Genomic DNA, 15,362 nt, shown 5'->3' on the forward strand with positions numbered 1-15,362 from the left:
TATTGTAATAAATACAGACCATCAGATTTGTGGAATAGACTTGAATATTCAGAGAAAGTCCCCCAGACATATAATCAATTAATCTTTGATAATGGGGCAAAAAACGCAAAATGCAGCAAGGAAAGCCTCTTCAACAAGTGATTTTGAGACAACTGGTCAGTCACATGCAAACAAATGAACTCAGACTCCATTTAACACCAGGTGTAAAGGCCAGATCAAAATGAATTAAAGATCATTCCACTAATTACAGAAGACATTGACAACTCTGACTGAACAGAGCTCTTCCTGGGACCAGTATGAAAAACCCTAGCTTAGGCTTCAGCCTAGGATTCTTACAAAAGTGAAGATCTCTAATTCCAGAGATCTGGCTTTGACAAACAAGAGTAAAGAGAACTTCTGGAGCCATAAGAAAAGATTCTATCATAGACTTCATCCTAGGATTTGTGCAAAAACCAAGATTGCTAATTACACAAGACTGACTACAACAACCGTGAAGAAGCAGAACTAGAGCCATAAAGACTCTATCTTAGACCACGTCCTATAACCTGTGCAAATACCAAGATCTCTAATTACAGAGGACTGATTTTGTCAGCCACAATTGAGCAGAACATTTCCTGACATCACAAAAAGACCTTGCAATACAATAATGAGCATGTCTGGAGCTTGTACTTGTTCCAAAGACAGTGAGCTTCAAGGGTGGAGAAACCCTGTATCTCTTAGACCCAGGTAATTTCCTTTCTAAAATCGCCAAACCAAAACCAAAACAAAACAAAAAAACAAAAAACCATGTCAATCAGCTCTCCTCTTTATTTCTCCTTTTTTTTTGTTTTATTATTATTTTGTTGTTCTTTTTTGTTGCTGTTGTGTATTTTTGCCATTGCTTTTTTTGTTTTATTTTACCTCTTTATTCTTTTTAAATGATATTTATAACTTCTAGCTAGCCTCTTACAGCCATTTTTCTTTTCTTTTCTTTTTTTTTTCCGACAGAATCAGAGAACTTGAATCATCTGGTTCTGCCTCATAATTGAGGGGAAAAAAAGTGGATGATACCAGGAGAAAACAGTTGCTTGAATATTGAGTGGAAATTAACAATGATCAGACCTAAACACCAATCCCAAAGTCGACAAGAACAGAATCAAGATAACAAATCTACAACAAGCTGTACACAAAGGGTGCCTGTTACTTTAGCCATCTAGGAGGCAAAGTGGGGAGATATGAGATGATGCTGGGAACAGAGGTGGATGGAGGACAACACTGGTGGTTATAAGGGCCCTAATTCCCTGCAATATGTACCTTAAATATAATGTGAAAGACTTGTAATTCACATTAGTCAGAATAACAATTATTAAAAATGGATTACTGATCTTTATATCAGCCTGACAATAAGGTATATATAGAACTATAAGATATATAGAAGAAAAAGGCAAAATACTCCGTGAAATTGATATTAAAGGAATCTTTAAGGAGGAAATACTGATGTCCAAATAAGTGGAAACAGAGATAAACAAATGAGACTATAGTGTACTAAGAAGCTTCTATGCTCAATGGAAATAGTGACTAGGATACAAAAGCCACCCATGAAATGGGAGAAACTAATCACCCAATACCCATCAGATAAGGAACTAATAACTCAAATATCAAAGTTACTGACAGAACTATATAAGAAATATAATCTAATTACATCAAAAATGGGGAGAAGTAGTGAACAGACATTTCTATCAAAGAAGAAATACAGATGCCCAACAGGTGCATGAAAAAATGCTCTTCATCACTTGTTATCAGGGAGATTCAAGTCAAACAACATTGATATAACATTTCACACCACTAGACTGGCACACATCACAAAGAACAAGAACAATCTTGTTGGCAGGATATGGCGAGAAATGGACATTTATTTACTGCTGGTGAGAATGCTATCTAGTACAGTCTTTCTGGAAAACATTGTGGATAATCCTCAAAAAAATTGGAAATTGAACTCCCATAAAGTCTAACATACCACTCATAGAGATAGATCCTAGGAACACAAAAACACAATACAAAAATGCCCTCTAATGCTTATATTCATTGCAGCTCTATTTAGAGTAGCCAGAACCTAGAAACAACCCAGATTCCTGACAACAAATGAGTGCCTACAGAAACTGTGGTGCATTTACACAATGCACTAATATGTATCTGTTAGAAAAAAATAAGTTATGAAATTTGCTTATATACAGATGGATATAGAGACTATTATGCTGAGGGAAAATGAGTCAGAAGGAGCGAGATAGACACAAAATAGTCTCACCAACCTGTGGTATTAAATAAAAATAAAAGACAATATTTTAATAATATCCAGAGACACTAGAGATGAAGGCCAGATTAACCCCTGAGCATCAACAGGTGTGCCCCCCCAAAAAAAAAGAAAAGAAGAAAAAGAAAATTACATTGCTAGAATTTACATGAAATCGTGAAATACCTCAATAACTGGTGATAGTCTATAAAATAGGAAAGTGAGAGTTACTAAATTTGATGACTATAAATTATGCCATTAAGTTATAGCAATAAGATTGTGTTATACTAGGTTACACACATATATGTAGAATCTTAGACAAATAGAATAGTACTGAGATCAAAGGGGTTAATCCTGGCAGAGAGAGCAGCAGTAAGGAAGCAGCACTGAGGAATCTGAAGTTGCCTAGAGTAACTCTTGCTTAGCCACACAAGAGTAAGAGCGACACCAGCAATGGGACCAGACACCTGGAGAAGGGACAAAGCATATCATTAGATTGATTATCAGCACTGAACGAGATCTCTGGGGGAAAATGGCAGCAGATAGACCCTAAAGAACAGAGGCTTGTTGGAAACAGCGATTGTGGCCACAATATCCCTGAGACAGTGTGAGTGGTGCCCTAATTGATCCTGCAGCAGAGCTGGGAATTGTGAAAAGAAGCAACAATCCTGGAAAATGTGGAAAGTGGCAGGGACACATTAGAGTGGTTGAGCTCCGGTTACAAACATTAGTGCTTCAGGAAAGAACAGGAGCCAGCATGCAACTGGAGGGCACCAATTAACCATACCAATAGCTGTAGTACTAAGCTGATAAAAGTTGGGTAAAGGCAAGAGGTGAAACTTCAATTGCTAGAGGCCATCTGGGAGTGCTGCCCTTACTCCATCCAAAAGCCTGACTCTGAGCAGCAGGACGCTGGATAGTCAGGTGGCCCAGAAATATCTGCCCAAGAGATACAGACATTAGCTTTGAGGGAGAAGGCTAAGGCTAAACCTGACAGAGGGCCACACAGCAGTATGGCTGTGAGATCACCAATCAAGGAAGTGAGTGAGGCTGCAGTGAGGCTGATTTGTTTTGTGGTCCCACATTGATCCTAGGCAAGAAGCGCCACAACAACACATTAAAAACACCACACACTACAAATGTTACAATGAGAAGACAATGCAAAACCCCAACACAGCGAATAGAGATGATAGTTCTCTCTTTTAAGAGAACTATCATTTACTTATATATATCATTTACTTATACATATATACATATATATATCTAATAAGGACTTGAGGGAGGAAATGTGGAGAATGTTTAAATAACTCAAGCAAACCATGTGATGAACTGAACAAATAGCAAATAAAATTCAAGAAGATATGAGAATAGAAATGAGAAAACATCAAACTGAAATAATGGGTCTGAAAAACCTGGTAGATGAAATGAAAAACTCAATGGAAAGCCTCACAACAGTGTAACAGTTAATGAGGACAGAATCAGTAAGATGAAGATGAGCTGCACAATACCTCCATACAACAAAAGAAATTGGAAAAGAATCTTAAATCAAATGAGCAGATTATGGAAACAATCCTCAAAATAAGTGAACAGACAAATTTAAAGTTTAAAAACAAGAGAATCTTGGAACAAATTCAACAAGAACAACATAAGAATCATTGGGCTAGGTGAGAATAGAGTAATAATATATAGTGACAAATCCCCACAGCTAATCATTGTTAAAGGAATCAACAATTTGAAATGGAACAAAGTTTCCTCAACAATGGTGTTGTAACAAATGGATAACCACATACAAGAAATTAAAGATAGATCCATACCTCAGACCTTACACAAAAGTCATTTCAAAGTGGTTTAAAGACCTTGAGATTAGTGCTCCTGTCAGCAGCACATATACTAAAATTGGACCATACACAGATTAGCATGGCTCCTGTGCAAGGATAACAAATACATGAAGCATATTTTTCTTTTCTTACTTTCTTTTTCTTTCTTTCTTTCTTTCTTTCTTCTTTCTTTCTTTCTTTCTTTCTTTCTTTCTTTCTTTCTTTCTTTCTTTCTTTCTTTCTTTCTTTCTTTTTTTTCTTTCTTTCTTTCTTTCTTTCTTTCTTTCTTTCTTCTTTTCTTTCTTTCTTCTTTCTTTCTCTCTCTCTTCCTCTTTATTTCTTTCTTTCTTTCTTTCTTCTCTCTTTCTTTCTTTCTCTCTTCTTTCTCTCTCTTTCTTTCTTTTCTTTTTTTCTTTCTTTTTTCTTTCTTTCTTTTTTTTTCTTTCTTCTTTTCTTTCTTTTTCTTTCTTTTTCTTTCTTTCTTTCTTTCTTTTCTTTCTTTCTTTCTTTCTTTCTTTCTTCTTTCCTTCCTTCCTTCTTTTCTTTCTCTTCCTTCCTTCCTTCTTCTCCTTTCTTCTTTCTTTCTTTCTTTCTTTCTTCTATCTTTCTTACTTTCTTTCTTTCTTCTTTCTTTCATTCATTCTCTTCTTTAAAAAATAAAAAGGGGCCAGAGCGGTGGCGTAGAGGGGTAAGGCATCTGCCTTCCTAGCGCTAGCCTAGGATTGACTGCATTTGATCTCCCAGAACCCCATATGGTCCCCCAAGCCAGGAGCTATTTCGTTTTTTTAATAATTTTTATTTTGATAGAAGTGTATTACAAATCTTTCACAGTAATATTTTAGATACATAGTGACATTGAATCAGTGACATTCCCACCACCAATGTTGTCCTCTCTTCACCCCTGTTCCGAGCATGCATCCCATATCCTCCTCCATTACCCCCTGGGCTGCTAGTATAAGTAGTCCCCTCTGTGTCTAGCTTGCTGTAGATTTGGTATCGATTCTGTTGTTGTTGGCTTTGAACTTAGTGTTTGAGTCTGATCATATTTCTGAAACCCCTGAGCATCACTGGGTATGGCCAAAAAAAAATAACAAACAAAAAAAGGAGTAGAGAATGAAGATGACAATTCTGATGACCAGATAATGACCAACCAACTAATCAACCTCTCAGATAAGGACTTTAGACTAGCAATATGAAAGATGCTCAACAAACTAAAAGAAACCATGGATCGAGTTGAACAGGACACTAATAAGAACCAAGAAAACATGAAGACAGAAATCACAAAACTCCAAACTGAAATAACATGTCAACTAACAGGCCTGAAAAACTCAGTAAACGAAGTGAATGACAAAATGGATAAGCTCTGGGACAGAGGATCAGAAGCTGAGAATAGACTTAGAGCTGTGGAAGATGAGATAAATAACAATTCCATACAGCAGGAGAGATTGGAAAAAAAATTTAAAGCAAATGAACAGACAATGGAAAAATTAGTCAAAGAATGGGAACAGATGAAAATAGAAGTCTATGATAAGCTCAACAGAAACAACTTAAGAATCATTGGAGTCCCAGAGACCCAGGAAGAAAATTTCCAGGAAGAATCAATGGTCAAGAACATCATTAAAGAGAAACTTCCAGAGCTAAAGAATATATGTGATCAAATCCTGCATGCTCGAAGAATACCAACCAAAAGAGACCCCAGAAAAAATCCCCCAAGACACATCCTCGTCACAATGACGAATCCCACAGATAGAGACAGAATTCTGAAAACAGCAAGATCAAAAAGGGAAATTACATTCAAGGGAACATCCTTGAGATTTACAGCAGACCTGTCACCAGAAACACTCAATGCCAGAAAGCAGTGGTGGAATATTGTGACAAGACTGAATAAAATGAATGCTTCACCTAGAATACTGTACCCAGCAAAACTCACTTTCCAGTTTGATGGAAGAATACATGGTTTCACAGACAAAAAACAGCTCAGAAACTTTACAGACTCAAAACCAGTCTTAAGAGAAAAACTGAAAGACCTAATTTAAGACAAGACTAACCAAAAGACACACCAAATTTTGATATAAAGATGGCATTAAATCCCAGGACAATTCTTTCTCTCAGCGTCAATGGACTAAATGCACCAGTCAAGAGACACAGAGTGGCTAAATGGATCAAAAAACTCAATCCAAACTTCTGCTGCCTACAAGAAACACACCTGAATAGTCAGAACAAACATAGACTCAAAATAAAAGGCTGGAGAAAAATTATCCAAGCAAACAACACCCATAAAAAAGCTGGAGTGGCCATACTAATATCAGGTAATGCAAACTTTATACTCAGGAAGGTTGTAAGGGACAAAGATGGACATTTCATACTAATCAATGGGTATGTAGAGCAGGAAGAAATAACTCTCCTAAACATATATGCACCAAATGAGGGGCCAGCAACATATTTAATACAATTGTTGACAAATCTTAAAAATAATATCAACAACAACACAATAATTGTGGGGGACCTCAACACGGCTTAGTCAACAATGGATAGGTCAACCAGACTGAAACCCAACAAGAATATACTAGACCTGAAGAGAGAAATGGAAGAAAGAGGCCTAGTGGATATATATAGGACACTCCATCCCCAGAAACCTGGATACATATTCTTCTCCAATGTACATGGGACATTTCAGGATAGACTACATGCTGGCACATAAAACATACCTCCATAATATCAAGAGGATAGAAATTTTTCAGACTACCTTCACTGACCACAAGGCTCTGAAATTATTTGTGAATTCCAAAGGGACACAGAAGTAAAACTTTAACACCTGGAAGTTAAACAGCGTCATGCTGAATAACCAGTGGGTCCGAGATGAAATCAAGGAGGAAATCAAAAGGTTCCTAGAAACAAATGACAATAAAGACACAAACTAACAGAACTTATGGGACACAGCAAAAGCAGTACTGAGAGGAAAATTTATAGCTTTGCAAGCAGACATCAGGAAGGAAGAAGTTTGCTCAAGGGTAATTTCAGAAGGGGCTTACCTGAGTAGATTAATGACACAGCTAATAGAACTAGAAAGTGCTCAACAAAAGGACCCAAAAATAGGGAGACAGAAGGAAATAACAAAGCTGAGAGCAGAAATCAACGAAGTGGAAACCCAAAAAAACAATCCGAAAGATCAATGAAAGCAGAAATTGGTTCTTTGAAAAAATAAACAAGATTGATAGACCACTGGCAAAACTAACAAAGAAAGAGAGAGAGAAACTTGATAACTCATATTAGGAATGAGAAAGGAGAGATCACTTCTGATATGACAGAGTTTCAAAGGGTAATCAGAAACTACTTTGAGAAACTCTACGCCACTAAAAATGAGAACCTGGAAGAAATGAACAAATTCTTGGACTCTTATAATCTTCCACAGTTGAAGGAAAAGGATGTAGCATATCTAAACACCCCCATCGCTATTGATGAAATTAAAACAGTAATCAAATATCTGCCCAAAAACAAAAGCCCAGGACCAGATGGATTCACTAATGAATTCTTTCAAACTTTTCAAGAGGAATTACTACCAACCCTGGAAAGACTCTTTCATGAAATTGAACAAACAGAAACACTTCCAAATAGCTTTTATGAAGCCAACATCACCTTGATACCTAAAGCAGACAGAGATGCTATGAAAAAAGAAAATTACAAACCAATAATGGTGATGAATACAGATGCAATGATCCTCAAAAAAATCATGGCAAATAGGATTCAATGTCACATTAAGAAGATCATCCACTACGATCAAGTAGGTTTCATCCCAGGAATGCAAGGATGGTTTAACATCCATAAATCTATCAACATAATACACAACATCAACAAGAAAAATAAAAACCTCATGATCATATCAATAGATGCAAAGAATGCATTTGATAAGGTCCAACACCCATACTTGATCAAAACTCTCAGCAAGATGGGAATGGAAGGAACCTTTCTCAATATATTTAAGGCCATCTACCACAAGCCAGTGGCATATATTATCCGCAATGGAGAAAAACTAAAAGCCTTCCCTCTAAATTCTGGCACAAGACAAGGCTGTCCTCTCTCACCACTCCTATTCAACATAGCACTGGAAGTACTTGCTATAGCGATTAGGCAAGAAAAAGTTATCAAGGGAATCCAGATAGGAAAGGAAGAAGTCAAGCTCTCACTGTTTGCAGATGACATGATACTCTACTTAGAAAACCCTAAAGACTCTACCAAAAAGCTTCTAGAAACGATAGACTCATATAGCAAGGTGGCAGGCTACAAAATTAACACACAAAAATCAATGGCCTTTATATACACCAATAGTAATAAAGAAGAAATGGACATTAAGAAAACAAGCCCATTCACAATAGTGCCACACAAACTCAAATATCTTGGAATCAACTTGACTAAAAATGTGAAGGACCTATACAAAGAAAACTATAAAAATCTGCTCCAAGAAATAAGAGAGGACACGCGAAAATGAAAAAAACATATCCTGCTCATGGTTTGGCAGGATTAACATAATCAAAATGGCAATACTCCTCAAGGCATTATACAGATTTAATGCGATCCCTCTAAAGACACATATGACATTCTTCAAAGAAGTGGATCAGGCACTTTTGAAATTCGTTTGGAACAATAAACATCCTAGAATAGCTAAAGCAATCATTTGGAAAAAGAATATGGAAGGAATTACTTTCCCCTACTTTAAACTTTACTACAAAGCAATAGTTATCAAAACAGCATGGTATTGGAATAAGGACAGGCCCTCAGATCAGTGGAATAGGCTTGCATACTCAGAGAATGCTCCCCAGACATACAATCACCTAATTTTTGATCAAGGAGCAAGAAATCCTAAATGGAGCAAAGAAAGCCTCTTTAACAAGTGGTGTTGGCACAACTGGTAGACACTTGCAAAAAATTGAACTTAGACCCCCAGCTAACATCATGTACGAAGGTAAAATAAACACTCTCAAATAGCTAAAGCAATCATTGGGAAAAGGAATATGAGAGGCATTTTTCCCCAACTTTAAACTTTAGACAAAGCAATAATTATCAAAACAGTGTGGTATTGGAATAAAGACAGATCCTCAGATCAGTGAAATAGGCTTGAGTATTCAGAGAATGTTCCCCAGACAAACAATCACCTAATTTTCGATAAAGGAGCAGGAAATCCTAAATGGAGCAGGGAAAGCCTCTTCTACAAGTGGTGTTGGCACAACTGGCTAGCCACTTGCAAAAAATTGAACTTAGACCCCCAGCTAACATCATGTATGAAGGTAAAATCCAAATGGATTAAAGACCTCGACATCAGACCCAAAACCATAAGTTGCATAGAACAACACATAGGCAAAGCACTCCAGGACATTGAGACTACAGGCATCTTCAAGGAGGAAACTGCACTCTCCAAACAAGTAAAAGCAGAGATTAACAGATGGGAATATATTAAGCTGAGAAGCTTCTGCACCTCAAAGGAAATAGTGCCCAGGATACAAGAGCCACCCACTGAGTGGGAGAAACTATTCACCCAATACCCATCAGATAAGGGATTAATCCCCAAAATATACAAGGCACTGACAGAACTTTACAAGAAAAAAAAACATCTAATCCCATCACAAAATGGGGAGAAGAAATGAACAGACACTTTGACAAAGAAGAAATACAAATGGCCAAAAGACACATGAAAAAATGCTCCACGTCACTAATTTGCATCAGGGAGATGCAAATCAAAACAACGATGAGGTACCACCTCACACCACAGAGAATGGCACACATCACAAAGAATGAAAATAAACAGTGTTGGCGGGAATGTGGAGAGAAAGGAACTCTTATCTACTGCTGGTGGGAATGCTGTTTAGTTCAACCTTTATGGAAAGCGATATGGAGATTCCTCCAAAAACTGGAAATCGAGCTCCCATAAAACCCAGCTATACCACTCCTAGGAATATACCCTAGGAACACAAAAATACAATACAAAAACCCCTTCCTTACACCTATATTCATTGCAGCACTATTTACCATAGCAAGACTCTGGAAACAACTAAGATGCCCTTCAACAGACGAATGGCTAAAGAAACTGTGGTACATATACACAATGGAATATTATGCAGCCATCAGGAGAGATGAAATCATGAAATTTTTCTATACATGGAAGTACATGGAATCTATCATGCTGAGTAAAATAAGTCAGAGGGAGAAAGAGAAACACAGAATAGCCTCACTCATCTATGGGTTTTACGAATAATAAAAGTCATTTTTGCAACAATCCTCAGAGTCAAAGAGAGGAAGGCTGGAACTTCCAGCTCACTTCATGAAGATCACCACAAAGAGTGGTGAGTGCAGTTATAGAAATAATTACATGAGAACTATCGTAATCATGTGAATGAATGAGGGAACTGGAAAGCCTGTCTAGAGTACAGGTGGGAGTGGGGTGGGATGGATGGAGATTTGGGACATTGGTGATGGGAACGTTGCACTGGTGACAGGGGGTATTTTTTACATGACTGAAACCTAATCACAATCATATTTGTAATCAAAATGTTTAAATAAAATATTATATAAAATAAAAAAATAACTGCTAAAAATAAAAATAAAAGTGTGTACGGGAACAGAAAAAAATGTTAAAAAAAGAAGCATAAAAGCCCTCCTTTCTTTGCCGTTTTGAGTTTTTTCTTCTTTTTATTTACTTTTTTCTTTTTCTTCTCATTTCTGTTTATTTCTTTTTCATTTTCTTCCTTTTATTGTTTTTTCTCTCAGTCTCATGGTTATTATATGATGGTGGTTGTTTTTAGTAACTGGGTCCTTTTTTTGTAGTTGCTGGGATTTGGGGGGGTTTGTTTTTGTTTTATTTTTATTTCCCCCCTCTCCTTTTTTAAATTTATATTTATAACCTCTAGACCTCACAGTATTTTTTCCAATAGAATCATCTTGTTCTGCTCATGAATTGAGGGTGGAAATATGGAGGGTACCAGGACCCAACAACTCTATGAACATTGAGAGAAAATAAAAAATGATCACACCAAACCCAAAGTTAATGACAAAGAATCAATACCCAATCTACAACAATCTATACATGGAGGGGAGCAATTACACTAGCAGTCCAGGGGGGCAAATGAGAGAGATATGGATGTATGCTGAAAACAGGGGTAGAGGGGGGACAAACTGGTGGTGGGCATGACCTTGATTCATTGTCACTATGTACCTTAAATAGTACTGTGAAAGATTCATAATTCACTTTGGTCATAATAAAAATTATTTTAAAAAATATGCTTGAATGCTCAAAATCAAACAATGGATTTTATAATAAAATTACTTAAAACTATACTGGTTCTATATAAAAGAAAACCGACATTTCATCAATTCCAGAAAAATATATAAGTAACATGGAAATAAATCAAAAAAATATATATTTCATAACTACATTGTGAACTATCCTAACAATGAGAATATCTGAGGAAAATTGAAAGCCTGTCTAGAGTACAGGTGGGGGCAGGGAGGGGAGGAGGGATATTTGGGTCATTGGTGATGGGAATGTTACACTGGTGATGGGGGGTGTCATCTTATATGACTGAAACCCAACCACAATCATGTTTGTAACCAAGATGTTTAAATAAAAAATATAATATATATATGTATATATATTTCAGAAGAATATATAATAAGTAACATGTAAAATAGAGGGGAAAGAAAGAAAGGGAGTTAGTGTGGCAAGGTCTTTTTTTTTGGTGGTGTTATTTTGTTGCTTTTTGTTTTTTAGTTTGCTGTAGATTTTGTCATTGCTTGTTTTAGTTTGGTTTCTTTCCTTTCTTTCTTCTTTTTAAATCTATATTTATAGCTTCTATATGGGCTCCTCCCAGATTTTTTTCCTTTCTTTTTTTCAACAGAACCACAGAACTTGAATCATCTTGTTCTGCCTCAAAAATGGGGGGTGGGGGGAGTGGATGGTATTAGGAGCAAACAATTGCATGAACATTGAGTGAAAATAAAAAATGATTAGGCCAAAACACCAGACCCAAAATTAACAACAACAGAATCAACATAACTCAATCTAAAGCAAGCTATACACAAAGGGGACCTGTTAAAGCAGTCCAAGGGGCAAGGGAGTGGTATGTGATGCATGCTGGGAACAGGGATGGAGGGAGAACAATGGTGGTGGGAATGGCCCTAATTGACTGTCACTATGTAGCTTAAATATAACTGTGAAGGACTTGTAATTCACATTGGTCACAATAAAAATTATTTTAAATAAACAAACAACTAAATAAATAAAAAACAAAAAATTGGGCCATGGTGATAGTACAGTAGTTGCCTTGCATAAAACTGATCCAGTTCGATCCCCTGTACCCATATAGTCCTCCAAGACTGCAAGAGTATTCTCTCAGCATAGCACTAGAAGTAAGCCCAGAGCATTTCTAGAGTGTGCCCCCAAATAAGAAAAAGGAAACAATAATATAATTGAAAATTTTTTATTCTTTAAAAAGTATTATTTAGGGATCTTTTAAAATAATGACACATACATCCAATGGGAGCAGAAATAGTTAATCTCAACAAATATCAGAAAAATGTTCCATTTAAGAAAAGTTTATTTGATTTTCTTAATATCAATTTATATGTTTGTTTGACTTTTTGGTCCATAAGCAACAATTCTCAGGGTTTATTTCTGTCTCTGTACTCAGTGATTATTACTAACAGTACTCAAAGGATTGCATCATTGTTGGGGACCAAAACCTCATGCAAGGAAAAAAGACAACATTATATTTTATCTCTGAACCCTACTTCTATTTAAATGCATATTTTATGCTTCACACCCCACACAGTATTAGTTTCATTACATATATAATTCATCAAATATTGTAATGATAAACATTGTTGTTTATGTTCAAATAATGAAATTAATTTTTGGTAACAAATATAAATTCCTCTCATATTTTAACCAGTAAATATCAGATAATTAGGCCTTTCTCTTAATTTATATTGGGCTTCATTTTTGTTTGATTATTCAACCTATTGATATTTCTAAATATCAATCATCAAAATTGTAAAGAGAAATGATCTACAGTATTTTGAGTATTGTACTATATTCAACATGATGCCTATTTATAATACATTTCTTAAAATATAGATTTGATAACTAAATTTTATAAACATCTTATATAGGATTAACAAACATATTAAATTATTGTTTATTCAGGTTTTAATAAAGTGATACTGTACAAATAGCATATTTATTTTAATTTTTATTTAAATCATTGTGATTTAAAAAGTTATTCATAGTTGGGTTTTAGACATACAATTTTTCAAGACCAATCCCACTACCACTGTGAACCTTCCTCCGCCAATATTCTCAGAGTCCATCAAATGCCACCACCACCCTACCCTAGGCTTCCATCATAACAGGAAGCTTTTTAAGTTTTAGTTGTTAGAGTTTAGGTTTCAAAATTTCACTGTTGTTGACTCTAGCTTGAATATTTAGTTTTGTCCTTTCTTTTTCGTTTTTCAGGTTTTTACATAAAGTGGCCTCTGGGAGCAGCCCAGAAAGCCTGCTAAACAAACTATAAAAGAGCTCTAACACTAATTCTGTCCTTTCTTAACACCACCAATGCACTTGAGATCCCCACCCTCTGTTCCCCATTATTTCGTATGTGTCTTTTTTTTCCTTCATTCAATTTCTTTCCTTCTCCTCAACTATATTCTGGACCCTAGAGTGTTCTCAATACCCCTATTTAAGACATGGTATTTCTTTATGCAGTATTCTAAATACTACATATAAATGATAACACTTGTATTTATCCTTCTTTTTCTGACTGACTTTATTTAACATATTATCTTCCAGTTCTATCCAGTTTGCAGCAAATTACATGATTGCATACTTTCTTACAGTTATGTAGTATATGAACCACATCTTCATGATTCATTCACTCATCTGTTGTTGGAGGTCTAAGTAGTATAAAATTTAAAACTCATAGATGAAATATTTAGTATTAAGTTTTATCACATGAAAATAGGACAAAGCTAAATAAATCTTCATAATTTTCTTGAATATATCTTTCTAAACACAATTTTCTTCACTGCTTCCTTTACCTGTCTGTTTCTAAGACTATAAATGATGGGATTCAACAGTGGAGGAACAATGGTATAAAGTACAGAAGGAACAATGTTCTGAATTGTTCCAGAGATTTCTGAAGGTTTTAGACATACATAAGCTATTGAACTTAGAAAGACAGAAACCACAACGATGTGAGGGACACAGGTGGAAAGGGCCTTTCTTCGTTCTCCAGTTGGAAACTTGAGCATGGTAGAAAATATACAAATATATGAAATGGCAACAAAGATGAAGCAGCCACCACAAACGACAATTGCAGATACAAGAATCAGTATTTCATTACTAAATGTGTCAGAGCAGGAGAGTCTTAGCAGAGAGGGTACATCACAGAAAAACTGATGAATGACATTAGACTGACAGAAGGGCAAACGGAATGTGTTGCCTGTGTGTACTCCTGAATAAAGTAGGCCACTGATAAGGGAGGTCATGGTCATCTTGACACAAAATTGGTAATTCATAATGACTGGGTAGTTGAGAGGTTGGCAGATGGCTACATAGCGATCACAGGCCATGATTGTGAGAAACATCATCTCTACAATTGCAAAGTAAATTACCAAGAATACTTGAGTTGCACAGCCAGCTATTGAAATGGTCCTACTGTTGGTAAGTGAGGCCACACAGGCATTGGGTATAGTGACAGAAATGTAGCACATGTCTAGCATGGACAAATTTCTGAGAAAGAAGTACATAGGAGTGTGAAGGGTCTGATCAAATGTGGTGGCTGTGACAATGAGAAAATTTCCAAGAAGAGTTAGCAAATACAGAAGCAGAAATATCATGGAATTCAGCAATCTTAGCTCCCACACATTACCAAAGCCTTCAAGAAGAAATTCAGTCACCATGGTGGAATTGGTCATTTTCTCAAAATAGACATTGACTATAAATACAAAAGTAAAAAAAAAAAATCATTTGCTTCCTTTTAAATAATTTTATGGTTATTTCTTTCATTGATTATTTTATTAAATGTTTTATTTAAAACATTATGATTTATAAAAATTACATAGCTAAGTGTTATACATAAAATGTTTCAGCACCAATACCACCAACACTGTCAACCAATTCCACCAATGTTCCCGGAGTCCATCTTTACCTCCTCATTCCCTTGCCTGCCATCATAACAGGCACCTTCTAAGTTTGGTTGTTCAAGTTTGCATCTCATAATTTCAGTGTT

General features: G+C 35.9%; 1 protein-coding gene, 1 non-coding gene and 1 pseudogene across 2 annotated transcripts; 1 reads left to right on the forward strand and 2 right to left on the reverse strand.

Annotated features, from left to right (window-relative positions):
• The first annotated feature begins 4,135 nt into the window (after window positions 1–4,135).
• On the forward strand, window positions 4,136–4,234 carry LOC126007630 (uncharacterized; annotated as a pseudogene).
• Window positions 4,235–13,600: 9,366 nt separating this feature from the next.
• Window positions 13,601–13,662, reverse strand: LOC126007680 (U7 small nuclear RNA). The gene has a single exon (XR_007495182.1). It is a non-coding gene; the product is annotated as a U7 small nuclear RNA (small nuclear RNA).
• A 450-nt stretch (window positions 13,663–14,112) lies between these two features.
• Window positions 14,113–15,048, reverse strand: LOC126006450 (olfactory receptor 14C36-like). The gene has a single exon (XM_049771881.1). It carries the CDS (start codon window positions 15,046–15,048, stop codon window positions 14,113–14,115), a length of 936 nt encoding a protein of 311 aa, XP_049627838.1.
• Window positions 15,049–15,362: the final 314 nt, after the last annotated feature.

Source organism: Suncus etruscus, chromosome 4 (assembly GCF_024139225.1).
Source record: "Suncus etruscus isolate mSunEtr1 chromosome 4, mSunEtr1.pri.cur, whole genome shotgun sequence".
Lineage (NCBI taxonomy): Eukaryota > Metazoa > Chordata > Mammalia > Eulipotyphla > Soricidae > Suncus > Suncus etruscus.